The 27,361-nt window shown below is 41.9% G+C and overlaps 1 protein-coding gene across 1 annotated transcript in view; it reads left to right on the top strand.

Moving 5' to 3' along the window:
- LOC149817738 (kinesin-like protein KIN-7D, mitochondrial) overlaps window positions 1-26,091 on the top strand; it is a 57,533-nt gene extending 31,442 nt beyond the window's left edge. Inside the window, exons 22-25 of the mRNA XM_089984075.1 lie at window positions 8,114-8,881; window positions 22,601-22,730; window positions 22,823-22,939; window positions 25,811-26,091. Coding sequence (XP_089840201.1) covers window positions 8,114-8,881; window positions 22,601-22,730; window positions 22,823-22,908 — 984 coding nt within the window. The 3' untranslated portion in view covers window positions 22,909-22,939; window positions 25,811-26,091. The remainder of the gene's footprint in view (window positions 1-8,113; window positions 8,882-22,600; window positions 22,731-22,822; window positions 22,940-25,810) is intronic.
- Window positions 26,092-27,361: the final 1,270 nt, after the last annotated feature.

Raw genomic sequence — 27,361 nt, 5'->3', positions numbered from 1 at the left:
TTTCTCCTTTGTAAGGGGTTGGTCCCTGTCGTCACCTCCTGTCGGCAGGGGGTTACCCCCCTGCCTTTTTGTAGTCGGTGACAGGGGCTTTAACCCCCCCCCCCCCCCCACCATATCCTGTGTTCGGCAGGGGGCGAAGCCCCCTACCTCATATTTCTCGGTAGGGGGCGAGGTCCCCCTGCCTTCTCTTGTTTCTCGGCAGGGGGCGAGGTCTCCCCTGCCTTTGTTTTGCTTCTCAGCAGGGGGCTTCGCCCCCTTCCTTCTTTTGTTTGCCGGGCAGGGGGCAAGGCCCCCCTGCCTTCAGTCGTTTTCCCTACAGGGGGCGAAGCCCCCCCTGCACTCTTGTTGCTTCTCGGCAGGGGGTTCTGCCCCCTGCACCTTGCTTGTTCTCCGAGAAGGGGCTTTGCCCCCTTGCCTTGTTCTTGCTGCCAGGTGTTTCGTTCCCAGCAGGGGGTTGCGCCCCCTGTCTTGATTCATGTTCTGATAGGGGTGTTCCCCTCTGTCTTGTTATGGCAAGTGTGGCAGGGAGCCTCTGCTCCCTTCCCTGCCTTTCTCTGTTCTGGCAAACAGGGAGCCCCTGCTCCCTGCCTCTGCTGTTGTTGCCAAGCAGGGTTGAGGCCCCTTCCTCTGCCACCCTTGTCTGCAGGATGCAGAGTTCCTGCATCTGCCTCCTGCAAGCAGGAGGCCTTGCTGCCTCTGTCCCTCTCCTGTAGGGAGCTGAGCTCCCTGCCTGCTCTCGTGTTTGGGGTCCGGTACCGCTGCTGGTCTCACCGGACCCGATTTTCGTTTATATTACGACATATACTAACGTTTCAAGCTTTTCAGGTTGAACGGTGGATCCAGCTCACCCTCTGTTGCTCGAGCTCTTGTTTGCTTACGCCGCTAGCGTACGAGGACCCGCAACCCCTCAAGGTAGGGGATTCTTGCGTGAAAGGACAATGAACGGATAAATGATAAAACAAAGAAAGATAACTAAAAGAGGATGATATATGTATACGTATAATATATATACGTATGTCTTTACCTTCAAGGACGCGGTTTCACGATCCTTGTCCTCTTTACTTTCTCGCACTTTCCTTTCTGTTGTTCCCTCGCTATATGTGCCCAGGCTTTTCATTCCTGTCTTTACATTTCATGTCTTTTAACTCAAGGACGTGGTTTCACGATCCTTGTCCTCTTTACTTTCCTGCTGCCCCGCGCTTTGCGCCATGACATTTACTTGTATATGTCTGCCTTTTTACTCTAGGACATCCTGGTCCTCCTTTATGTTATCGTACTTTACTTTCTGCATTTACTTATTGCCCCGCGCTTTATGCGCCATGGCCTTGCTACATACTTTGCTCTTCGTACCTTACTTTCCTGTTGTTGTCATGCTTGCTCTTGCACTTTTGTATGTATTGTTCGCACTTCGCGCATATGTTTTTCTTATCTCTGTCGTATGCTCTTTTACTTGCTTACGCTTATCGATCTATTGAAGTGCAACCCCATGCCTCGTGAGTCGTCCTTTATACTTGCTTAATCAGTATAGGATCTCATGCCTTGTGTGTAGCTCTAGCATTGTACCCTCGCGGTGCAGCTTCGCATATCGAGTCTTGCCCCTTGATTTGTCATTGTATTAGTATGTGCACAGGTTTGCCGCTTGTCAGCTTGCACTCCCTGAGTGCAGCTTCGAGTGTATAGTGTATATCGTTTCACTTGTCTTAAAGGCCATGACATACACTTATGCACTTCGATTCTCCAAAGGTGATGGTCTTAGGTTTAAACCTATTTTCAAAGATGGATAGCTTTGTGAAGCAGAGATAGCGGCTGGATCTATCAAATCGATTGGGTCTTTGTTTGCCTATCCGATACGACTCAGATAACCTTGTTTAGGAGCCTGTGCACGAGTATGGCGAGAATCCTATTGAGGTACTTGCGCTATCGCTAGATCGCCGTTACATCACCTCTGATACGAGACCTAGTTTCTAGGCTTTTTAGTCAAACCAAGATAGTTGGTGCACTTCCTTCTCTTACGAGATTATTGTTGAATTTCTTACGAGGAATCCGTGCTCCTCCTCTTGTCGTTGTACTCTTAGTCACGTATGATATCTTTAAACTACAAAGAGCAGGACGAGAGGTCTGTAGTAACCTCTAGACGTGTACTGACACAATAAGCTAAATCCTGTTATGTTGATATTCGCCTAATAGGCAGAATGTTTGCGATTATCGAAAGGACCCGAGCACGATAAGTTGGAACTTGAATGAGTTTACTGTGGACTTTTGTAAAGCAGATGTGTTGGGATTTTCCTGTGAGAGATCTTTACCCCTCTCATCGTGGTTGTACTTTTGAACAGGTACGTTGTGTACTACGATGAGTAGGATGAGAGGTCTATGTCTACCTCGAACGTGCAATGGCACGTGTTTGAGATCACAAGAGATGTTTCTACCCTCGCTATGAGTTGACCCCTCTCATCGTGGTTGTACTTTTGAACAGGTACGTTGTGTACTGCGGTGAGTAGGATGAGAGGTGTGTGGTTGCCTCGAACGCGCAATGGCGCGTATAATTCACCTAAATAATAATCATGCGCCTTCACAGGCAAGATGCTCGAGTGGGTCGAAAGACCAGAGCATGTAGAATGGGACGACGGTTAAAAAAACCCTCCGTCGTGCTCATTTGGGACGGTTCATCAAGAGAGAGGATGGATGATACAAAACTCTGATGGACAGTCATTAATGGCAATCTCGGGCAATGATCCGACTTCCCCAGTCATCGGAGGTTAGGGGAAATCCTTTAGGTCACTTATGCAGAAGTTCGGATGCGCATCCATTGGGCCTTTGTTTGCCTTTGGGGATTTACTCTCTTGGTCACTAGCCGTCCCCTTAAGAGCGGACTCAGTCAGTCATTCGGGATATAATAAAATACATAGCATAATAAACCCCCGAATCGATTCCGACTGTTTCTACGTTTTGCCTTGTGCGTACCCACAACGGCAGACTCATAATGATACAAGATATAACTTATACACATGATCATGAGATATGCGTGTTGTAACGTGAATTGATTGCTTTCTTGTTAGCTCGGTAGTTTGGTATGCTACTCGTTAAGCTATGCACGTCTATCGAGGCATTACTTTAGTTGGTTATACTGCTTACGCAGTTCTCTGTTATGTAATAACTAGCTTCTCATACTAGTCAATTACTTATAATATTAACATTATGCTAGTTGTTACATCTTTGTTATAAACGCTACCGTATGATTGCTTATCATGTGTAGCTTATGAATTGCTTGTGATGCAATAGCTTGTGCCTTACGATTAATGCAGTTATTTGCCGATAGACTGAGCCATCTAATGGTACTTGTATGTATTGCGAGCATTATTATGAATGCTTGTCTTATTTAGTTGCTTTGCTTGACTGTTGGATAGAGTTAATTACTCTTCACCTTTAGTATCTGTTGGATTGCTATAGTTGCTTGTTTAGCACTATGATCCTTACTGCTCTTGTATGTAGCTGTTTGCTTTACTAGAGCTTTGCTTACTCAAGGCACATTTTGTCAGATCTGTTAGTCTTGCTTTTCCTGCTTGATCTAGCGATTATCTTGCTTATTGTAGCCTTTGTCCTTTCTTGTCTTTTGCACCCCTACTAGTCTGTTGTGGGACTGACCCATTTCATGGCCAGGTGGTGAACAAGCTATACAGTTTGCGATGGCACGATCACGTGATGCGTTCAAGGCAAGGCCACTTTCCTGACGTTGCACTCCTGGGGACACTTTTGATAGATGTGGTATAAAGTTTCTTTGAAAACATCTCTTCTGATTAAAACTCTGGATTACTAAAACTGTATTACCAAAACGTGGTTCTTCTTTTCATTTCAATAAAATATATATATATTCGAGTTGCAAATTGGTTTATAAGGGAAAGATTGCATTTGTGTTGTAATGCGCCCAAAGTCTAGGGATTTGCCATCTTAAACCTGATCTTCCGCTGAACTTCTGTTTCAAACTTTGATAAATAATTGATTTCAAAGCTTTCAACCTTTCTCATAAAAAGGTTTCAAGTCCACGATTTTGGGGCGTTACATTTAGTGTTTATTCTCTACCAATATGACTAAATAATGTTGTATCTTAACTGGTTGCATTATGCAAGATGCCTTCTTTGTCTTCTAAGTCTTGTTAGGAGCCCTTGAAATTATGATTGATGATTTTTTTGAGTGTTTGTTTGGTTAGTGAGAGTGCATCATGGTTGGTGCATGCGTTTGTTCAAGAAATGGATCTGCATTCGCTCTTAGGGTAAGTTTGGTTTGCTGGGCCACATGTGATTCCAAATCAAATTTGATTTTGAGTTATATGAAATTAGAATCACATGAGGCGCCTTGTGATTATGATTCTCATTTAAATGAAAAAGCAATTCAAATTTGTAAATGCAAATGAGGGTCCATTTCTGACCATTCATTCTAATGTTTGTTTAGCCAATGCCAATGAGATTCATTCTCTCATTTGCATGAGTCCAAGTCTCATGGGGCTCAATCAAACATACCACCATTGTTTCTAATTTCTTCTGACTTGTGATGATATTGAAGTCAGGATGGATGGATATGAAGTTTGTGTAATGAAGTATGCGAAAAACAAATACAAAGTGCACATACACTAATACAAGTCCAATAAAGGACAATATAAAAGCACTAAGGCACTACACAAGCACAAAGTGCGTATACAAGACTTCAAAGAGTCAAAAGAACACACAACAAACAACAACAACAACAACTACGCCTTCATCCCAAAACAATTGGGGTCGGCGATATGAACCAAAAAAAAAAATCATTTTGGGTCTTCCACATGAATCCTTCTCCTTCAATCATTTCTATCCAATGCCATGTCCTCGGTGAGGTTCAAAACATTCATATCCTTTCCTATCACCTCCATTCATGTCTTCCTAGGCCTACCCCGACCTCTTTTAACTAATATATTTTCCCATTTCTCCATCCTTCTAACTGGAGCATCATTAGGCCTTCGTCGAATATGTCCAAACCACCGTAAACGATTCTCTCTCATCTTATTTTCAATGGGTGCAACGCCTACCTTCTTACGTATCTCCTCGTTACGAATCTTATCTTTTATTGTATTTTCACACATCCATCTCAGCATACGCATCTCAACTACACTCATTTTTTGAATATGATGTCTCTTGGCAGCCCAACATTCCGTACCATATAGTAAAGCGGGCCTAATAGTCGTCGTATAAAACTTTCCCTTCAACCGCAATGGCATTCTACGATCGCACAACACTCCAGTTGCACTTTTCCATTTCATCCACCCAACCTTTATCATATGGTTACATCTCCATCAATTTCTCCATACTTTTGAATGATAGATCCCAAATATTTGAAACAATCAGCCACCGGTATTTCTTGCTCACCAAGCTTCACTACACTCCCATCACTACTTCGTTGCTTACTAAACCGACATTCCATGTATTCTGTCTTACTCTTAGTCAACTTAAAACCTCTAGCTTCCAATGTCTGTCTCCTTAATTCTAACTTAGCATTAACCCCAACTCTAGACTCATCAATCAAAACAATATCATCAGCAAACAACATACACCACGACACATTTTCTTGAATTGATCTCGTAAGCTCATCCATCACTATAGCAAATAGGAAAGGGTTTAAAGCAGATCCTTGATGTAACCCAACCGTTATAGGAAAATTGGTTGTTACCCCTCCACAAGTGCGGACATTGGTTACTACTCCTTCATACATATCTTTAATTATACTAATGTACTTAAGAGAAACACCTTTCTTCACCATTGTCCACCAGAGAACGTCCCTAGGTACTCTATCGTATGCCTTCTCCAAATCAATAAAAACCATATGCAAATCTTTGTTCCTCTCTCTATATCTTTCAATAAGTTGTCTAAGAAGATGTATAGCTTCCATAGTTGATCTTCCAGGCATAAAACCAAATTGATTATCCGATATCATGACAACCTTCCTCAACCTAGACTCAATCACCCTCTCCCAAAGTTTCATAGTATGACTCATGAGTTTTATACCACGATAGTTTGTGCAATCTTGTATATCACCTTTATTCTTATATAGAGGCACCAAAGTACTCTTCCTCCACTTATTAGGCATCTTATTTGTTCGCCAAATCTTGTTAAAAAGATTTGTCAACCATTCTAAACCTTTCTCTCCCAAGCATTTCCAAGCCTCGATAGGTATACCGTCTGGGCCAACTGCCCTTCTTGATTTCATTTTCTTCAAAGCCTCTATAATTTCTTTTTTTGAATCTTGCGCATGAAGTCACGATTCATCTCATGAAAAGGAATGGACAAGTCTCCAAGATCCTGAGCATGCCTTTCATTAAATAGCTTATCAACATAATCTTTCCATCTCTCCTTAATCTCCTCATCTTTGACTAAAACCCAAGAGCATAAAAAATATAAGCTTTATTAATCACGAAATGCTTAAGAGATGCATAAATACAAGAGGGAAGAAGCCTCTATTTATACACTTATATATGTTTTTGTTTGTGTGTAACCAATTTTAACAGTTTGATTCTGTTGAAATCCCTTTCTAGTCTTCCCTTCGAATAAAAAGATATTGTGAATCTCATTTTATAATTTTTGTTTGCATTGTATGTAATCTATAGGTGGACAGGACATATTTTGATACATTTGTCCCATGTTGTATTGTTTCGTTTTGAAAGATGGCAGTTTTTGGATTCTGCAGCTTCATTTTCTAAGACTGGAGAATTCCTTATCTTTCGCTTATATGCCAACGTTTTTCTGATGCCATCCCTGCCTGTCCGCTGATGATGTTATTGCCTTGGATTTGTTTGTTTGACAAGCATCCTGAGGGATGTTTTCCTAAAGAAGCTTCTTGCTTCAGAATTTTTGAGATACATGCATGACAAACTTTCCAGGTTATCTGCAGGCTACAAAAAATACGTTAAATTAAGATTGGCTTGTTGGAATTTAAACATAGTTGTATAAATTTTTTGCTAAAAGTCGCTAACAATTAGTCATTTGGTGTAGTGGTTAGTGTTTTGTTTCATGTTGGGGAGTTCAATGGTTCGAGTATCTTTGCAAATAATAACCTTTTTTTTACATTAATTACATTCCTCTGGCAACCCTACAGTCAATTGTTGTTCAGACTTACAGGGGTAAAATTAGGGATGCAAAGAGTTTCAGATTTTGGATTCACTGAGTAGTCAGATCTAATCGGATCTAAGACAGCCAAAATTTGCAAAAATCCGTTCCCAAATCTGCCCCGTTTGCAACCCTAGGTAAAATGATAACTTCAAAACATGAGTTAGTGTTAACCCTAGAACAACCGAGTGTTAATTCATGATTAGGGTAATTTGATTAACTCAAGTAAAAACTTTGGTGTGAATTTGCAAACTCAAACTTTTGGTATGTGTATGGATTAGACCAAAAAGTTTGGAGGGTATTTGAAAATTTTCCAAAAGAGAATATGTTATTTACTCAATAGGATTTAATGTGTAATACCAAAATGATTTTTTGTAAATTCAGTTCTTGCCTTGTAAACTAGATTACAAAATGGTCCTTGTCTTGTGTGTTTTTGCAGAAATTATTTCTACCTTTTTTATGCAGCTGTGTTTTTCCTCTTAAAGCATTTAACAAGGAATCACATTGATTTCTGTGCAAGCTTGAATGCGTGTACTTTGAGTCACTAGAATCAAGAATATGGCACAATCAAATGGGTTAATGCTGTACCTACAGCTTGTTGGTGTGTCATATCTGAGAATCTGGCCATAGGATGTGTGGTTGGTGTGCAAGCTCCATACACCCTACCTAGTGCTCAATTTTGTAAAAATTCAAAATGTTTGTGAGCAATTGGGATAATGGGGCCTGCTGGTGCTGTGTATGCCTGCTTGATTGTTTATTCCTTTCTTTCCCCATTTACATTATAGTGTCTTTATGTTGAAGAAGCACAAAGTTTATTCTTTTCCGATACCTCTGAAATTTTGGCTGTTTCATTTGTTGCTTTGGGCAAGACTTTTATTAACTCTTGTACCATGTTGACTACATGGAATGTTTGTGTGAGGATGTCATTTGTAATCAGTTTGCTTCTTAAACACGAAGTGGCTAACTTTTTGCGTTTTTTTATGTAGGAAACTGAGCACAACAAGCTGAAGCAAGAAAACTTTCAACTAATTGAGAATGCAGATGCTTTGCATGCTCAGAATCAGAAACTGTCAGAAGAAGCATCTTATGCAAAGGAACTAGCTTCATCTGCTGCTGTCGAGTTAAAAAATCTTGCAAGTGAAGTCACCAAGCTTTCTTTGCTGAATGCAAGACAAGCAAAAGAACTGCTCGCTGCTCAAGAAATGGCGTATTCTAGGGGATCCAGCCTTCAAACTTGTAATGGTGGCTTTCGGAAATATTCTGAAAGCAAGATTGATGAAAATAAACATGGGAGAAGAGGGAGGTTGAGTTCCAGGGGAAACGAAATCCAAAATTCTGTTTTTGATGACGTTGATTATTGGAACCTTGACCTTGATGATATGAAGAGCGAACTGCATGCAAGAAAACAAAGAGAAGCTGTCCTTGAGACATTTTTGGCTGAAAAAGAGCTCGTGGAAGTAGAATACAGGAAAAAATATGACGAGGCCAAAAAAAGAGAAGCAGAGTTGGAAAATGAACTTGCTAATATGTGGGTACTTGTTGCTAAACTTAAAAAAGATGGCACAGTTGCCTCGGAATTAAATGGTCGAAGAACCAATTGGGGAACTGGCGTTGAGGTTGACCTAAAAACACATGATGGTGAGACTAAAGTTCATGTGCTAAAGGAGAGTCAACGATCAGATGAATTGACCAAACCACTTGCAGATGAAAGAAATAGAGGTGCTGAATTAGAAGCTCTTGTTGCTCGCTTGAAGGTATCCCTTTCTTGTCTTGCAAGTATTGTTAACCTACTATATATAAGTCATTTGCCTAGTTACATGCCAGGAAATTTCTAGCGTAATCAGAGCTGGGCCAGATCGATATCCAACTTTGGGGTGCTGGTGTGGGATTTTTATCTGGATCTGATTGGATCTGGATTAGAGAGGATCAGATCTGGGTCTAGGTCTTGATGGGAAGACTAGATATGGTTTATGGGGTAAAACCTCTATTTTCTAATAATTTTTTATATGTAAAAATCTTGGATTTTAACAGATTCGGGATCACGGTTGAGTCTGGTCCTATATAACTGGGACACAACACTTAGGGTGCCGTACCCGTGTCGACACTGGTACTGGTACCTGGACAAGGCAAATGGCGTGTCCTATATTATATTATACTATATTATATATTGTTAATATATAATATATATATTTAATATATAATCTATATATTTTTAATATATAATATATATATTTTCAGTATATATTTTAGATATATAATATATATTTTCAGTATATATTTTAGATATATAATATGTATTTTTTAGTATATATTTAGCTGTGTCCCCATACCCACATTTTGTCCTCCGTACTCGTACCTAGTGGCAGAGCTAGAAGTTTTTTGTTGGGTGGGCAGACTTCGGGTGGTGATCATCGACCTCTGTCGGTGGCGCAGTGGCACGAAGCTTCCATGGTGGGGAAGATCATACATCGAGATCGAAAGCCTGTTTCGGTAGTTGAGCCACCTCCTTCTCGGTGGTGATCCAGCAGCAAGCCGAAGGTCTTCCAATTGAGGTGCCTCCTCAGCTCTCTCTTGGAGGGGACGGTCCTCGCCACAACATCGAGGCAGAGCAACTCCCTCGGCTGGCTCCATCTCATGTCCATCATCTCCTGCGTCTGGGTGCCATAGGGTACTCTGTATCGCAGGGAGGCGTGATCTCCACTCCTGCACGACCCTGCTCTGATCTTCTTCGACAAGCATTCGCAAGGAAAGAATGCAACCTCCAAATCGTGGGGAATGGAGAAGAAGACCTGAGTCGTATCATATTTCGGCAAAACAGGTGCCGCACCCGCGTCGACGTCGTAAGAATGTAAGGCCCCAAAATTTCAACTTGTGAATTTGAAAACATTGACGAAAAACCTTTCAAGATAAGAGTTTTTACTTTAAAATCGACAACGGAAGCAATTTAGAAAGAAACACCAGTTGTCAAATTTTAAGTTACGTTAGCAGTAAAATTATCATTACTAATGAAACAACTACTGAAGGGAAGTGAGGAACCAAAATAATAGATTATTAATAAAATCTGCAGTTTATTACAAAATGAGCATTTTTCCACTATCCAATAATCTAAAGAAAAACTCAAAACTCAGAGCCAAGACGCCATCTGAAAGAAGAAAAATCTCGAGCTATATTGCATCGCGCCATCGGCCGCCTATGAAGTCCTACTCATCACCTGCCCATGAAATTGGTCAGTTTCATAACAAACTAGTAGGTGCACGAATAGACAATGTAGAATAAAATAAAGCAGGAGATTCATGATATAAGCAATTTATTATATTAAAAGCAACAAGTACAATATTTAATCTATTCTAGCAGGTGCAACATATGCAAAGATCTATTGTCTTTAAACAGATATGCCAGTAGCATTTTAAGTAGTACAAATCTCAATCATCTATAACTATTATGAAAGAGATATTCTTGAAGTTCTGATATTAACTGGCCTGTGGGTACGCACAGATGCGAAACGTAGAAACAATCGAGACCGATCCTGGGTTTTATTATGTCAGGTGTTTTTTCATTAACCCGTTTGACTGACTGAGTTCTCTCTTAAGGAAACGGTCAGGGACCAAGAGAGTAAATCCCCAAAGGCATTCGTGGCCCATGGATGCATCCAACTTCTGTAGAAGTACCTGAGAGTTACCACCTAGGATAATTTATGGTAATCCCAATTCTCCTAACTTCGATGACTGGAGAACCCGAGTCTTTTGCTCGTGGGGTGGTTGTTAACAACCTATCCATTGGAGTTTTTCTACCATCCATCGTCTTCCTTGATGAACCGTGAAGGTCGAATAGGTACGACGGGAGTTTCTTAACCGCTGCCCCATTCTACATGCTCTAGTCTGTTAGACCCACTCGAGCATCTTGCCTGTGAAGGCGAGTTGTCACCATTTATTGATCTCAGCATTGTGCTATATGTACGCTTCGAGATTGTCACAACCTCATCATCTAAACATTGTAATACCAATGTGACATACTTGTCTAAAAGTACGATCGTACCTGCTGTCAAAAAGATCAACCTGCAAGAGACAAAGGTGAGGTAAAGAGAGAAGAGGGGAGTCGACAGCAATAGGGTTTCCCCTTTTCTCTTATTACTTATAACTATTGTACAGGGTATAACATTACACAAGTAATAAAAACAAATTACAAATATGCCACCGCCCACGCATCACGAGGTGGATCCTTGGAATGTGGTGCGGGTCGGATCCATGATCCAAAACTAATAGCCTCCCTCAAGTTGAGTATGGTCTTTGATCATGCTCAACTTGTCTTTGAGTGCCCAAAACTGATGAGTGGATAATCCCTTGGTAAAGATGTCAGCAACTTGCATATCTGACCGAACATATGCAGGTTCAATTTCTTTTTCTTCCACCTTTTGTCTAACAAAGTGTTGATCGATCTCGATATGCTTCGTGCGACAATGAAGGATGGGATTGAAGGCAATATTAATAGCACTCTGATTATCGCAAAGAAGCATAGAGGACGAGATCGGTTCTTGTAATTCTTGCAGTAGATGTCTCACCCATGTAACATCGGTTGTTCCTGCTGCCATTGCACGATACTCTGCTTCAGTACTAGATCGCGCCATTGCCTTTTGCTTCTTGCTACTCCATGTTACAATATTATTGCCGATAAGAATGCAATACCCCGAAACTGATCTACGCTCGTCAGGATCACCAACCTAGTCCGCGTATGTGTAGGTGAATAGTCGATGCCCTGACATATAAGCTGTGTCCTTGGTATACATCAAGCCATCTCCAATCGTACCCTTTAAATATCGAAGGATCCTTTTGACTCCTTCCATATGTACATCTGTAGGAGCATGCATAAAATGTGAAGCCTGATTGGCAGAGTATGCTATGTCAGGCCAAGTGAATGTTAAGTATTGTAACATCCCTACAACTCGACGATACAAAGTAGGATCATGATAAGTAGTGCCTTCTTTAGCACTTAGCTTATGATTTAGAAGGCAAGGTGTGCTAATTGGTTTACAATTCTCCATCCCTGTAGCAAGTAAAATATCAATAGTGTACTTATGTTGGCTCAATGTAATAGTCTCATCTCGACTATCAACTTCCACACCCAAAAAATATCGCAAGGGACCCAAGTCTTTCATCTTGAATTTAGCCATCAGCATAGACTTAACCCAAGATATGTGAACCTCATCACTCCCGGTAATAATGATGTCATCAACATATATAAGCACCCAAACAATAGTTGAATCACTTTTGAATATGAACAATGAATGGTCTAGAACACTTTTAGTGAACCCATGATGTTGGATCTCCGTGGAAAAACTTTCAAACCAAGATCGAGAAGCTTGTTTCAAGCCATAAAGAGAGCGTCGAAGTTTACATACCCAATTGGATGGATCATGCATGCTATAACTAGGTGGCTGCTCCATGTAAACTTCTTCCTTTAGTTCACCATGCAGAAAAGCATTTTTAACATCAAGTTGACTGAGTGACCATCCATGTTGTAACGCCAATGCAATGATAATCCTGACGGTGCCCAATTTTACTACTGGGCTGAACGTTTCATCGTAGTCCTGCCCATACTGCTGTGTGAAGCCTCGTGCAACCAGACGAGCCTTATAGCGCTCAACACTGCCATCCGGTTTGTGCTTGATTTTGTACACCCATTTGGATCCTACAACATTCTTGTTATCTGGCCTTGGTACAATTTCCCATGTATTGCATTCATGCAATGCTTTCATTTCCTCATTCATCGCCTTTACCCAGGCACGGGAATGTACAACCTCATGAAAAGAGGAAGGTTCTGTTTCTTTGGACACTCTAGTTAGAAATGTTTGAAAATCCAAAGAGAAATTGTTATAACTTACTTAGCGATCTATAGGATGTCTAATCCGAGTGGAACGTCGTAGAGGAGTCTCATCATTGACTGGATGAGCTCTACGAGAATAAACAAGACCAGAAAAACGTGAGGATGTTGTTGTAGGAGGAATGTCTTCCATATGCGGTTCCACATCGAAAGTATAATGTTCATTGTTTGTCAATAAAGATGAATCCTCATAAGGCAACGAGTCATATAAAAGTGAGTCATTAAGCCAAGGATCATAACCGTCCTGTGTATCTGTGGAAGATGAACCCAGAGTGTCAAAATTTTCATCATCAAAAACAACATTTCTAGATACCCGAATTTTGCCTGTATGAGGATCATAACACCTGTATCCCTTATAGTCATCTGCATACCCAAGAAACTTGCATTGTACAGCTCTGTCTTGAAACTTATTTCTCAATGAATGATCAATATGAACATAACATACACAACCAAAAGGATGTAGTTCTTCATATGATGGATAACAATTATAAAGAACAAAATACGGAGAATTATCTTCAAGGATGGTCATGGGCAACCTGTTGATAACGTAAACAGTTGTATGGAAAGCCTCTGTCCAAAGAGAGAAAGGAATACCCACAGTGTGCATCATGCTCAAGGCTGTCTCAACAATATGCATGTGTTTTCTCTCAGCTACTCCATTTTGTTGAGGGGTATGAGGGCAAGAAATGTTACGTGTAATGCCATGCTCCTTCAAATATTCACTAAAATCATGGGATATGTATTCTCCCCCCATCACACTGGAAATATACAACATTGGTATTGAATTGGTTTTGGACTAGTGCATGAAACTGTTTGAACAACTTGAAAACTTCTTGTTTGTTTTTCATGAAGTAAATCCAACTAAATCGAGTGTAAGTGTCTAGAAAGAGTACATAGTATCGAGATCCAGAGAGAGAGGCAGTGGGCGCAGGACCCCAAACATCTGAGCATATAATCTCAAAAGGCTTTGTTGCTCTTTTATTGATACTATGAAAAGGAAGTACATGACTTTTGCATAAGTGACAACTTGGACATTTTGACTCTAAACTGACTGCGGGTATTAAACCTTTAGCAGACTTGTCAAGAAAAACTTGACTACAATGACCCAAACGGAGATGCCATAAGTCTGGCTTATTAAGTTTCAAGACTCTAGATGAAGAACTTTGATCTGTAGATCGACTCAAAAAATGTTGGAAAGGAAGAAGCTGAAGAAGCCACGGCTACGGAAGACGACGTCTTCAAAGGCACATGAGATTCTTCAAAGACGTACATGTTCTCGCGCCGTTCACCTTTAGCGAGCGTCTTCTTGGTGTGAAGATCCTTAAGATAAACAAAAGGAGTAAATTCAACGGAAGAATTTGTTTCATCAACTAATTTTGACACTGATAGAATATTCTTTTGAATAGCAGGTGTGAGTAAGACATTTGACAAGGGTAATTGAGATTCAGGCAAAGAAAGAGAGACATTTTCAGTGCGAGAGATGGGGTGGTGAGATCCATCTCCTATGACTATAGTGCCATTTCCAGTGTAAGGAGTCAAGTGAGAAAATTTACCTGCATCAGAAGTAACATGTGTTGCTGCCTCTGAATCAATATACCATATACCTTCATCATTTTGGCGCAAGTTCATCTGATTGAAAGTAGTCATAAGGATATTTTGTACGTCCTGTGGAAGAACATGTCCCTGAGGAGTGCGTGCAAACGTCTGAGTTGCCTTCTGCCCTGGCCTACTATTTGGCCTCCCTGTTTTGTTCTGGTTCTGAGGATTGTACCAGCAATTTGCTTTAACATGTCCCCGCTTATTGCATAGAAAACAAGTAGGAACGCGTCCCCCTTGTGGTACACTGCCTGAGCCAATACCTCCTCCACCTGGTGTAGGTAGTAATCCTTCTTTGTTTATAGGTGTTCCATTGGGACGAGGAGGAGTAAATAAGACTCATGTTTGAATAGGCGTATGTGCCATCATCACAGGATGAGCATCATCTGATGCGTGTTCCTGATTTAAACTAACCTCATATTGCAAAAGCTTAGATTGAAGATCATCAAAACATGGAAGAACTGAGACAACCTGGAGTGTTGTGCAAAACATGCGATATTCAGGTCCAAGGCTACCTAATACCTGTTGTACGATATCCTTATCTGATACAGGACTTTTAATGGAAGCTAACTGATCTGTAATCACCCTGAACTCTGTAATAGATTTGTTTACTTTTCGCATGGATTGGAATTGCCACTTGAGTTGCAAAGCCCGAGATTGAGAAACCTGAGAAAAGGAATGAGCTAGTCCATTCCACAACTCGACAGCAGATTGATCATCAGAAATAGTTTGTAAAACACGATCAGAAAGTATGGAAGTTATGTAAGCAACTAATGTCTGATCCCGTTGTACCCATATGTCATAAGCAGGATTGGTGGTTCGAAGTTGACTCACCTTCCCATCTTCACCTGTTTATTCTTGCATGATATGTGTAGGTGGGGCGGGTGATCGCCCATCTAGATGCCCATAAAGACCATGACTGCGAATAAAAGGCACAATCTGACGCTTCCAAAGTAAGTAGTTATCATGGGATAACTTGTGGGTCATGAGGTGAGTAAGAAAACTCGGGTTCAACTTGGAATCCATGGATTATATGAAGAATGAAATGCAATAACAGATAGGAAATAGGAATGGGATGATTCCAAAATAGAATGCTAAATGTCGACTGTACTGACAGTGTATTGAGGGAAAAACAACAATGTTGTGTGCTGAAAATAATATCAGTGCCTTCGTCACACAGAGGAGTAGTGACGTGCGAACCAGAAAAATATTTAGAGAAAAACAGCAATGTTGTGTGTTGAAAATAATATCAGTGCCTTCGTCACACAGAGGGATAGTGACGTGCGAACCAGAAAAATATTGAACAGAAATATTTTTAGGGAAAAAATCAAAGATTCGGCAGACTGGAACAGAATATTAAGACGTGCGTACCAGAAAATTATTGAAAATGAAAAGAACCGAAAGAGAAACTAGAATGACGTGGAAAAGGATTAAGGAAAAAGAGAAAGAAAAAAAAATCTGATTAAGGAAAAGGGACATAAATAAATCCTACGTCCTTTAGAAGCACGTGCTGGCCCTTATTGGTCTTCTAGATGATTGATTTCTGCACCTGTGCTTTGATACCATGTCAAAAAGATCAACCTGCAAGAGACAAAGGTGAGGTAAAGAGAGAAGAGAGAGAAGAGGGGAGTCGGCGGCAATAGGGTTTTCCCTTTTCTCTTATTACTTATAAGTATTGTACAGGGTATAACATTACACAAGTAATAAAAACAAATTACAAATATGTCACCGCCCACGCATCCCGAGGTGGATCCTTGGAATGTGGTGCGGGTCGGATCCATGATCCAAAACTAACGCCTGCCCGAAGGTACGACTACGATGAGAGGGAAATCATTTAATATCTTGTAATTCCTTTAGTTTATACATGACATGCATTGCTCTTTGAGCATTTGGCCTATGGATGCGAAGATCATTATTTTCACTTATTTCAACAGCGTGCTCATTGCACACCTTGAGGTGCTCAGTGACAATATACTTGGCATGCTCAAACACTATGAAATAGGAAATCTTAAACATGTCTTGAGATTGTTGTGGATCCAATCATTCCTTTTGAGTAACTGACTCAGTGTACAATTAGTTGCATCTAACAACGCATAAATAGATCACAAGCTTTATAAGCAAAATTTGTTCTTGAGAAGTCAGCCTTGCACAAGGGAACACCTCCTCTTGAGCTTTTAGTGCTGGTAAACAATTTCGCATCTTTCCGAAGGGTGCAAGATATGGTACGCGCACCTGCACACCCTACGAGGCTTGCCTGAGGGCGGCAACAAGATTCAACATGTAATAACAAACAAAGCATCTACAGTGCAATTACAACAACAAGCAAGTACATAAACGTAGTAATGAGAATCACTGTAGAAATGAGCCTACCCATATAGCAAACATTAAGCATGTAATTTTAGAAGAGTAGGAACGAGGAAACACAAAACAGGCAATCACAAGTTATATTGTTCTACATGTAAGCATGTATGAAAAATCAATTATTGTATTTCAGAATTCTTATACTTTATTTCATTCATCCAAAATCTTCGTGTGACTTTTCCCTACCTTGGGATGTTGTGTCGCTGCGTGCGCCTACGAGTGTAGGTGATACGGGGCTCGGGCCGCGGATCCAGAGCGTGATTCTTCGTACGAACCGCAAACAAACAAAACATGATTATCGACTCATCGCAAGTGTTGGTTGAGTTGAGGTCGATCCCAATTCGACACCATAGGGTTTTGGACGTGGTTACGTGCTCCAACAACTTTTACCAAACGACACAAGCAAAAACCCATTTGGTTTCACTAAATGGGGAGTCAGGCAGGGAGTGTCGGTCCTACTTGCTAGAACAGGAGGGCGGCAGGGGCGAGCCCCCTGCCAGCCGGAAACAGAGAGGTAGCATGGGCAAGCCCCTGCCTGCTGGAATAGAAGGGCAGCAGGGGCATCGCCCCTGCCTGTCGGAACAGAGAGGCAGTAGGGGCCTTTCATTTGCCTGCCAGAAACAAAAGGGTGGCAAAGGCAAGCCCCTCCCGGTCGAAAACATCGAAGAGAGAGAGAGACCAGGGGGGGCAGGAGCCACCGACCACATGTCGATCCCCTGACAGGCAACAGAGGAAGGGGGCAGACAGGCCCCAAAGGAGAGGGAGAGGGGCGACAGGGGCCACCTGCCAGACTCTTCCCGCACACAAAGAGAGGGAGGAAGGTGCGACAGGGGCCACCGGCTCTCCTGTCGGCCCTCCGTTAACCAACAGGACAGGGAGGGTGCCGCAGGGGCCACCGACTCTCCGGCAAACCACAAGAGAGAAAGGGAGGGCGCGACAGGGTGAATCGAGCTTGGCTCGGTGCCAGCCGACTCAACTTGGTTGTGTGTCCGACCAGCAGAAGGCGGGGACCGAGCTAGGCTCGATCGAGCCCACCTCGGTCAATCCTTCCCAGTATGCCTGAGTCACTGCTGCAGACAGTGACCAGCCCACGACTCTGTCGGTTATAGCTAAGCCAGGCTCCAATGGGGTGTGCTCGGCGGTCAGACCGAGCCTGCTCGGGACCCCAACCTGGATGGGACCGCGCCTAGGCTCGGTACTCCAGTATAAAGAACTAGGCTGGGCCCAATTCAAACCGAGCCCAGCTCAGTATTATGCTTCAGCTGTTGTGCAACTGAAGGCAACAGGAAGGTACGAGAGAGGACAGGAGCTGGGGTTAGGCTGACCCCTACCATAGCAATAGTAGCCCTCATGTGGGGGAGATTCGAAACTGGGCCTACAACTTGGCACAGGACCCTGCTTACCACATGGGATACCACCTCGGTGGTAGAGAGAGAGAGAGTAAGAGGTGGGGTGGGTTGGGTTGGGCGCTCCGACCTAAAGAGGGAGAGAGCGAGCAGGGGGAGGACTGTGCCCCTCCCTTGCTAAATGAGATGAGAGAGAGAATAGGGAGAAAGAGTGCAGGTAGGGGGCAGTGCCCCTCCCTGCAACCGGGGAGATGGAGAGAGGGCAGGAGGGTTGTGTGCTCAACATAGAAACGAGAGAGGGTACAGAGAGCAGCAGTCGTTCGACTGCTGCTGCTTTCAGGGAAACAAAGAGCGCAGGGAGGAGAGCTATTATGACTCGCCACCTGAGCGAACACATACCGAACATCTGAAAGCCCACATAGCTGCAACGGAATCAATAACAACAGCACGCTGCAGTGTGGCTTGCCAAACCGCATCATTTCGCAAGCCAACATTTCAGCTGACGACACCCATAAAAAAAAAGCACTGAAGGCCAATCCTCCACTCAGGGAAAGGGGATGGCAGGAGACGGCAGGAGGGGCGGCGCCCCTCCCTGCCGTTGTAACCAGAGAGACTAGGGGACACATGTTTTTACTATTTTTGTAAAAGGTTAGTTTTGGTCTAAAGTTTATACCTTTTTGACTTTTGTTAGGGTTGCGTGCAGTGTTGTGAAAAGCGTTGAGGCGAGGCGCTCCACCAAAATCTAAGGTGAGGCGAGGCGTAAGCCTCGAGGCGTAAAGCGTATGCCTCAAAAAAAAAAATTTTGAACTTAAAAAAGACTAAAAAATATCTAAAATTATGAATAAAAAAATTTAAATGTGTTGGGATCCAGTAATAGGTCCAAAATTGTGAAACATCATAACAAGGACTTGGATCCTGTCAATGAACCCTGTCCGGGTTTAGAATAATATATATAGCCAGATCTCTTAAGATACCCGAACCGCTCAAAAAACGTTTAATGTCATAAAACCATATCCATTTGATAGATCCAATCTCTAAAACAGGTTGGATCCAAGCTAGGTCCATATTGATAAGAACTATGGGTCTAGAGTTGGATATGGACTCATTGTCAAGACATGCAAAGACCTAACTGTAGATGATATATATATATATATATATAGTGTAGGTGTGGTTTTGGATTTGGATACAAATCCAAATCCATTTTAAAAATCTATCTCTACATTATATTGCATTGGATTGAGATTGGATTGGATCCAATTCCAATTCAATGCAATTGTGTTGTATTTAGAATTTGGTTGGGTCCGTTTGGACCCAAACCCAAAGCTATTCAATGTGAGACTCATTTTTGGTTTTGTTCGGATCTTGGATCCAACATGACCAATCCAATCTGAAATAACAACACCCAAATGATATATATATTAAATAAATATGTAATTAGATTGAGTTGGGTCCAAATGGGCCCAACCCAATCCGACCTCATTAACCGATTTCCCCTCTCTTAAGATGGTTTGGATTAAGGTTCGACCCACTTAGATTCAACCCAGATCCAAACACTCTAACTGACCCTCTTAAAACAAAGGGTTTAGATCGAGGTTTACCCCCACGCTCCGACCTCCACCCCGACTCTTCCTCTTCATGACAGTCTCTCTCTCGTTCACTCCTCTCTATGTTTACCCCCACGCTCCCTCTTAGATCCCTCTCTCTGCTATGCCTACTCCACTACCACCACCAAGAAAGTCGTTGTCGCCGCCCACTGCGCAGGTGCGTGCCCTCCTCCCCTTCTTCTTCTTCTTCTACTACTTTTCTTTTTTTTGCTGCTGGCGACAACTGCAGCAACCCTATTGCTGCTGCCACAAGCCAGGCGGAAGGGATTGGCTAAATGCCCCCTGTTGGGTGAGCTTACGCAGACTGTTTGCCTCACGGAGAAACGAGCAGAGAATGAGGGCCCTCAATATATTAACCCTAATTTTCAGTCAAATGGGTGCTTTGACCCCCATTTGACCAAAAATTTGAGGCGTCTATGCCTCACTTTGAGGCGCGCCTCGCCCTGAGGCGTACGCCTTAGGGTATTTACGCTTTTATGCTGCGCCTTGAGGCGAGGCGCGCTTTTTGCGCCTTGAGGCACGTTTTTAATAGCACTGGTTGCGTGTCACCTTTGAAAAGAGAAAGAAAGACAAAAAGAAAAAGAAGTTGCTTCGTCTCCTCAAGTTCCAGCCTACGTGGACACTGAAAGAAAGAAAGAAAAAAAGATATAGTGGAAGGGACAGAAGGAAGAAAGAGGAAGGGAAGGAAGAAAAGAAAGAACAAAAAAAGAAAGAAAGAAAAGGGAAGGAAGAAAAAAAACTAGGAAGGAAGAGGGAAATTGGGCTTTAGGTTTAATTTTTTTATTTTTTTCATTTTCATTTTATTTTTTAAATTTTATGATTTTTTCGAGATTTATTAGAAAACTGATAATATCTCGATATTTGTGTCTATTTATACGTAAGCTAATTGAAACAAAAAATAACAAAACCCCCTTCTTACTAAAACCAAGCCTGCAGATCATGTATAATGTTGATTAAAAAATATAAAAATGACTAATTAATATCTATATCATTAAAAACATAAATGCTAATTGCAAAAAAAATGCAGAAATCCCTAAACCTAAATGCTAATCGAAACCCTAGTCCTTACATCATCAATTATGCACGTATGTTATTCAAGCAAGTTGAATCGTGTTTAATGTTAATTAGAAACACAAAAATACGTAAATTAAATATTTATCTTATTTAAAGTAAAAATAAAAATCTTAATGCTCTTTGAAAAAAAAACACAAAAAACTCTAAAACCTAATTAAATATGCATGCTATTTAAAAAAAACTAAATGAAAACCTCAATCCTATCCAACATCATTCACAGTTTTCGTACATAAACTAATTGAAACAAAAACCCCGAATTTCTAACTAAAATCAAGCATGTGGATCATGTATAATGATGATTAAAAAACTACAAAAATAACTAATTAATATTCATCTCATTAAAGACCTAAATGCTAATTGAAAACCTAATTCTTACATAATCAGTTATGCATTTATGCCTTAAACACAAGAAAGAGAGAGTAGCCGTCGAGGATGAGGTTCACACAGAAAGTTTAGAGAGGGAGAGAGAGAGAGAGAGGTGGGGGCCTGGTTTGTCATTGTGGGGCTGTGGGCAGAGCTTCGAAGGGGGAGAGAGAGGGTCCCACAGCTGGGTCGCGGTCTCGTGGGGATGGCTGAGCTGCAGAGAGTGCAAATCAAGAGAGAAAGAGAGGGAAAGTGGGGGCCCTGTGGGGTCGCAAGCTGGGGTAGAGCTGCAGATTTGAGAGAGAGAGAGAGATTAGGGATTTCTTTGGGAAAGGGGATGGTAGGGCTAGTGTCGGGCATGTAGGGTCAGGGCCCGTCGGGCCTACAGTAAGGGTGGGCACTGCGATTTGCCTTCTATGGGTCAGGGTTGGCACTGCCCACCTTAACCATATCCCCTTGGAGGGTTTCATCGGGTCAGGGTGGGCACGTGCCAACCCTCCTCGAAACGTGGCTTCGCCCCTGCATCAAAATAATAATAATAATAAAGCTTGGCTCAGGTCTAGCTGATTCAATGTCAATCTGTGGTGAGCTTGCTTTATCTGTGGTTGAATAGCCCAAGCTCGGGCTCAGCTCAACTCAACTCTTGTCCAGCCATGCTCTATGTGACAGCGGTATGGGTATAGTTGGGCACATAAATTTTTTAATTTTTAGTCAATAAAATGCTATCTTTAACATTCTATTAAAAATTCACTTTTATTGAAATATTATTTAAAATTTAAAAATATTATAATAATGTGCATATATCTCATAGTCGTGTCAGCATGTCACAGTGTGTTCGACTTCTGTCACCCATGGCATACTCTAAATGGCATTACTGTGGCATGGCCTACTCTCAGGTAGGTGCATATCCTAATATTGTATTGAGTTTAGTCAGGTAAGAACCGACGCGGTGACAACCCTAGTTTGTAGCTGGGTGTGCAGCAAACTTTTGCTTAATCGGTGGCTAAAGGAATTGTTTCTGGCATATATTCTTTAAATTAATTATTTCAATTTCCGATTGCTGTTGTGTGCAAGATGTCGTTACCAATCTATTTCTTTGTTAATACAACTTTTGTTCCTAATACATGATCTTTTGTAAATTGTTGTCACTTTAGCATCTGCCAAGTGCTTGTCAGTTCCTTCTGTGGTTTTTCTGTTGTTTATTTTTATGTTATTCACCATGATTTTTTAATATATGGTGACAAAATGTCAGGTGCGGATGCAAGAAAAGGTGAAGGAAAAAGCTGAAGCGATTGAGAATAGCGATACAAGCTCTCATATTTGTAAAGTTTGTTTTGAAGCCCCAACAGCAGCAATCCTTCTGCCTTGTCGTCATTTTTGTTGTGAGATGATATTCTTTGTTTTGGAGTGGCATTTGTTTTTGAGATGAGCAGGTGTCCTGATATTTTCTGAGTATTTGCTTAATTTTCTGCAGTGTGTAAGCCTTGTTCTCTTGCCTGTTTAGAATGTCCTCTTTGCCGAACAAAGATTGATGATAGGATCATCGCTTTCACTTCCTAGCAACTTCATTTACCGTGCCTTCAGTGAAGAGGTATGTGTTCAACATCTTCTTGTTGATAATTGTGCTCAAGATCCCATTGGTGATTAGGGATGGCAGTGGGGCGGGGCGGGGGACAAGGTCTCCACCCCCGCCCCGCCTCAAGATTTTATCCTCCACCCCCGCCTTCATCCCCGTTTCATGTCCTCCATCCCCGGTTCAAATGGGGATGAGGCGGGGCGGGGCAGGGATATTGCGGGGAAAAGTGGTCGGGACGGGGATGAGGCGGGGATGGGGCGGGGCGGGGCGGGGAAAAGTGCACGTCCATCCCCGGACGGGGATGGATTTTAACCTTCTGTCCCCGCCTCCATCCCCGTTTCATACCCTTCATCCTCAGTCCAAACGGGGCGAGGCGAGGCGGGGCCCCGCTTTCCCCCGGTCCACTGCCATCCCTATTGGTGATGTTGATATATTGTTATGACCACAGCCATTATAACCTGCTGACATGTATTACAATGCGTTTCAGTGTTGTACCTGTTAAAATATGGGTTGTTATATATATATATATATATATATGTATATATAGAGAGAGAGAGAGAGAGTGGTGCGAAATGATATGTGCTAAATGAGTTTTTCAAGGTTTTTCCATTTTATTTTTAAATTCTGACCATACAGATGTGATCTATGTACTTGATTTTATAGGGATCCGTTCTTGAAGTATTCGATTCTGACACATGGGCGGGTTTTTATAAGGTTCGAAAAATCACCGATCCAAAATTTTTGTAATTTTTCGAGCCTCCAAATATCATTTTTTTCATCGAAAACACATGATCCAAGTGTGGATTCCTCGTAAATCTACCATTCCCAACAAATTTATGGGGCCAAAACTATGTAAAAAACACCAGAAGGGCAAAGAAAACCCATTTAGCATGTATCAAATTCGCACTTACCCATTTCTCTCTCTATATATCTATCTATCTATCTATATATATATATATATATATATATATTGTGTATATTTCTGTTAATGTAAACTGAAATATCCCTCAGGAGTATTTCTGTCATTTTACACATGTAACAGGCGTCATGATAGAACCTGAACCCTGGGAGGATTGTTAGTCCAACGCACGGAGTGGGGCCCAGCTCGGCAATTCGCACCGCAGAAGGAGACAGGCACACGTGCGTGTGTCCTTGGGAAGAGGACACAGTCATTGCCGACGTGGTCGAATCGTGTCCCAAACCGGGGACATGGTCACACGAACTCTGTAGGGGAAGGGGTGAGTCCTGGCAGGGACTCAGCCAGGGAAGGAAAGAGGTAGGCATGCGAGGTGGCCTGGGTGTGTCATTGGGTAGAGGACATGGCCAATGTGAAGAGGTCAGGGAGAGAGTTGGGGATCTCACTTGGCGGATGCAGACATCGTGGCAGATGTGGAGGACCGATTGGAAGGGACAAAAACATTCTCGATTGGCCGGCGATTATCGAGGCTGGATGGATGGGTGTAGGATCATAGTCTTTCCCTCAAAGGGCAATCACACAAATCAGAAGGAAACTCAGAGGTTGAACTCAGTAAATCTCACTAAAAATTTCCTAAGCTAAGCACCTCTATAAATATATTTGCAAAAGGACTAAAGTGTAAAAAATACACAGTCTGAATGAGATTCCATGGTGGCATCCCACCAGAGTCCCAGTCTGGGTAGGACTCCAGGCTGACATGGACTTTGACAATTAGTGCAAAGTCCTCATTGGCGTGGGATGCTTTTGGGGCTCCTCTGGGATTGATCCTAGACTGGGTGGATAGACCTAGAGCTGGAAAAGGGTCTGTAACATGTCAGCCTTGTAAATGCTATTTTATCTTCTTCTTTTTTTAATTGCTTTATTTTTAGTTTTTTAATATTTAAATTATAATATAGTTGTTGAAGCAGCCCAACTAGCCATTGGGCTAGCCCCCAGCGGTCATAATGACCGTTGGGAGTAGCCCAATGACTAGTTGGGCTTTCCCCATTCTATCCTCTTTGTATTATAAATTCTGGTTTTCCCCCTTGTATTCATTCATGCTTTCTTAAACATTTGTTAATCAAATTCTATATTTTTTACCTTTTGTGTTGGCCCTTTGTGACTATTATGGGCATGTGTTGTGCTATTGAGTTTATTCTCATTTTGTGATTGTATTATCCCTTGGTGGATTAGTGCTTGTGCACTTCCTTTGTATTCTTGTTGAACCTTATTAGGTTCTTTATTGTATTTCTGCTTGTTTCATTAAAGTACCTCACACATGCTTCTAAGATTTTCTATAGGACACGTTTGATTGCTCCAATAAATAGTCACTGACTATTTGTCTTGGTGGGAAAAGTCAGCGATAAATAGTCCCACTCTTGCAAGATAACACAGACTAATGTGCTAGGGTTTCTGTACTGCACTGTGTTGGTGCACCAGTAATGAAATAGATCTATGACCTATATCACAAGGACTTGGGGTGTGCCATTTTTGTGTGTTTCCATTTTCTAATGGCATACCAATGGACACGACGCAAGGACAAGTTGGCATATCCCTGAGACAGCCTATGGCTAATAAATTCTTCAGTGCATGGACTAGAAGCATGTGAGCTCTTCATATACGATGGTCCCTTATTCCTGAATCTTTCCGGTGGGAATCACATATGGGCTAGTTGGACAGCCCACATCATTACCTACTTCTTGCCTCTGATTTAAAAAATAATAATAATTTACTTTGTTCTTTATGCCTTCATCCACTGCATTAATTACCGCTTTACTGTGTTGTATGTAATAACTCTGTCATGTGCCTGTTAAGAACTGTTGCGTCTATCATCAACTCTAATCTTCCTTAAATTTGGTAATGAATAGCATTTTGCTTTCTGGCAGTTTCTGTTGGATTTTGCATTCATAACCTACTTGTTTCCTTTTCAGGGCAACCGTTCAAGGTGAAAAGTGCTTATTTTAGTGTAACTTGTATGTAGAGGTGATTCTTTTATTGGTCCTTTGTAAGTATTGTTTGTTTCATACACCTATTTCACTTGCCTCCGGAGGAATGTAGCATTTGGTGTGAAGAGGGAAGAATTCACCCAATTAGTGCTTCCTATTTTGTATTAGAGGAACTGTTGTGTATAAAGGACATAGTTGTAAGCTTCATTTATCAATTCAATATTTATCAGCTGGCATTTATTATTAGCCAGGCCTGATTTTCTACTGATCCGATCTCTCGCTCAATTGAATTGAATCTGTGATGTCTAATTACTTGGTTGTGTTTTTCTTGAGCATGGCAAAAGTTTGTGTCCTTATGATACATGATTTTCTGACTTGTTTAACGCTAGAACTTTCACCCTATGTTCATGACTAGGGCTGTCAATGGTCCGGTACGGCATGAATTGGATTTGATAGGGACTGGGTTTTGGACATGAGTTGGATCGATGAGACCTAGCTTTGGCCATAATCAAATAAGTCTGATAGTTATTCAGGTCAGACCTGCGGGACTGGGTACCGTATGGACTTGGGGTATGGCTTGCGGAATTTCATGACTCAGGTCCCCAAATCCATGAGGGTCCCTTCTTTTGTCGAGGCCTTTTCCGATGGAGGGGATTGGATTCATTTTTAGGGTTGCAAATCAGTTGGATTCGAGAAGGTGATTTTACAAATTTTGGCTGTCCTGGATCCGATCCGATGCAATGTATTTTCTGATCCGAAATCTGAACAGTTTTCATCACTATTCGTTTTTCGTAGGAGGATGTCTGCTCGTTCCTCGGCACATGAATGTGCGTGGATGAATCACTAACGTGAAACTGGTTATCATTCTGTGTTGATACATAGTTGGCTTGAGGTGAACCAGATCCGGAAGCCAACTGAGCATACTTGGACAGATTGTAACACTGTTGGGCATTATGACCTACCTTCTCACAGTTGGAATTTCTGCCACCTCCACGGCCTGCTGAGTTCGGTGGGCGACTGCCCCTGCCTCTATACCGATTCTGATAACCACGACCACGAGTCAGGTACACGACATTGCTGTTTGGTCGTGAGATTAACAGGAGCCATATCATAACCGTTATGACTTGGGTCCGAAAGATGAGCCTCAGGCGTAAGCAAGAGACCGTGAAGCTCTTCTAAGATAACCAGTCTGAACGAGTTTCAATGTTGGTCTTGAAGGCAAGATACTCACTAGGTAAGCCTTTTAGAATCTACATAATGAAATCTTCTTCATCTATAGGCTTAGAGGCCACGACTAGTTGGGACTTGGCCTTCTGAAAATAGGCATATACGGATAGGGAACTTTTCTTCATGTTTTCGAATTGGGATTTCAGCTGCATAATAAGTGGCCCGGAATGGGCTGCAAATTATTTCTTAAGAGAGTTCCATACATGTTACGAGGAACTTGTTGGAATTTCTGCACGATCCTGATGATGACCATGGTGTTGACAGGAACTGAATTGGCTTGGCGGCGTGCTCTCTTAAAAGCGATAATTG

The sequence above is a fragment of the Nuphar pumila genome, chromosome 13 (genome assembly GCF_984573655.1).
Source record: "Nuphar pumila chromosome 13, dmNupPumi1.hap1.1, whole genome shotgun sequence".
Lineage (NCBI taxonomy): Eukaryota > Viridiplantae > Streptophyta > Magnoliopsida > Nymphaeales > Nymphaeaceae > Nuphar > Nuphar pumila.
This window is presented reverse-complemented; position numbering and strand designations above follow the sequence as displayed.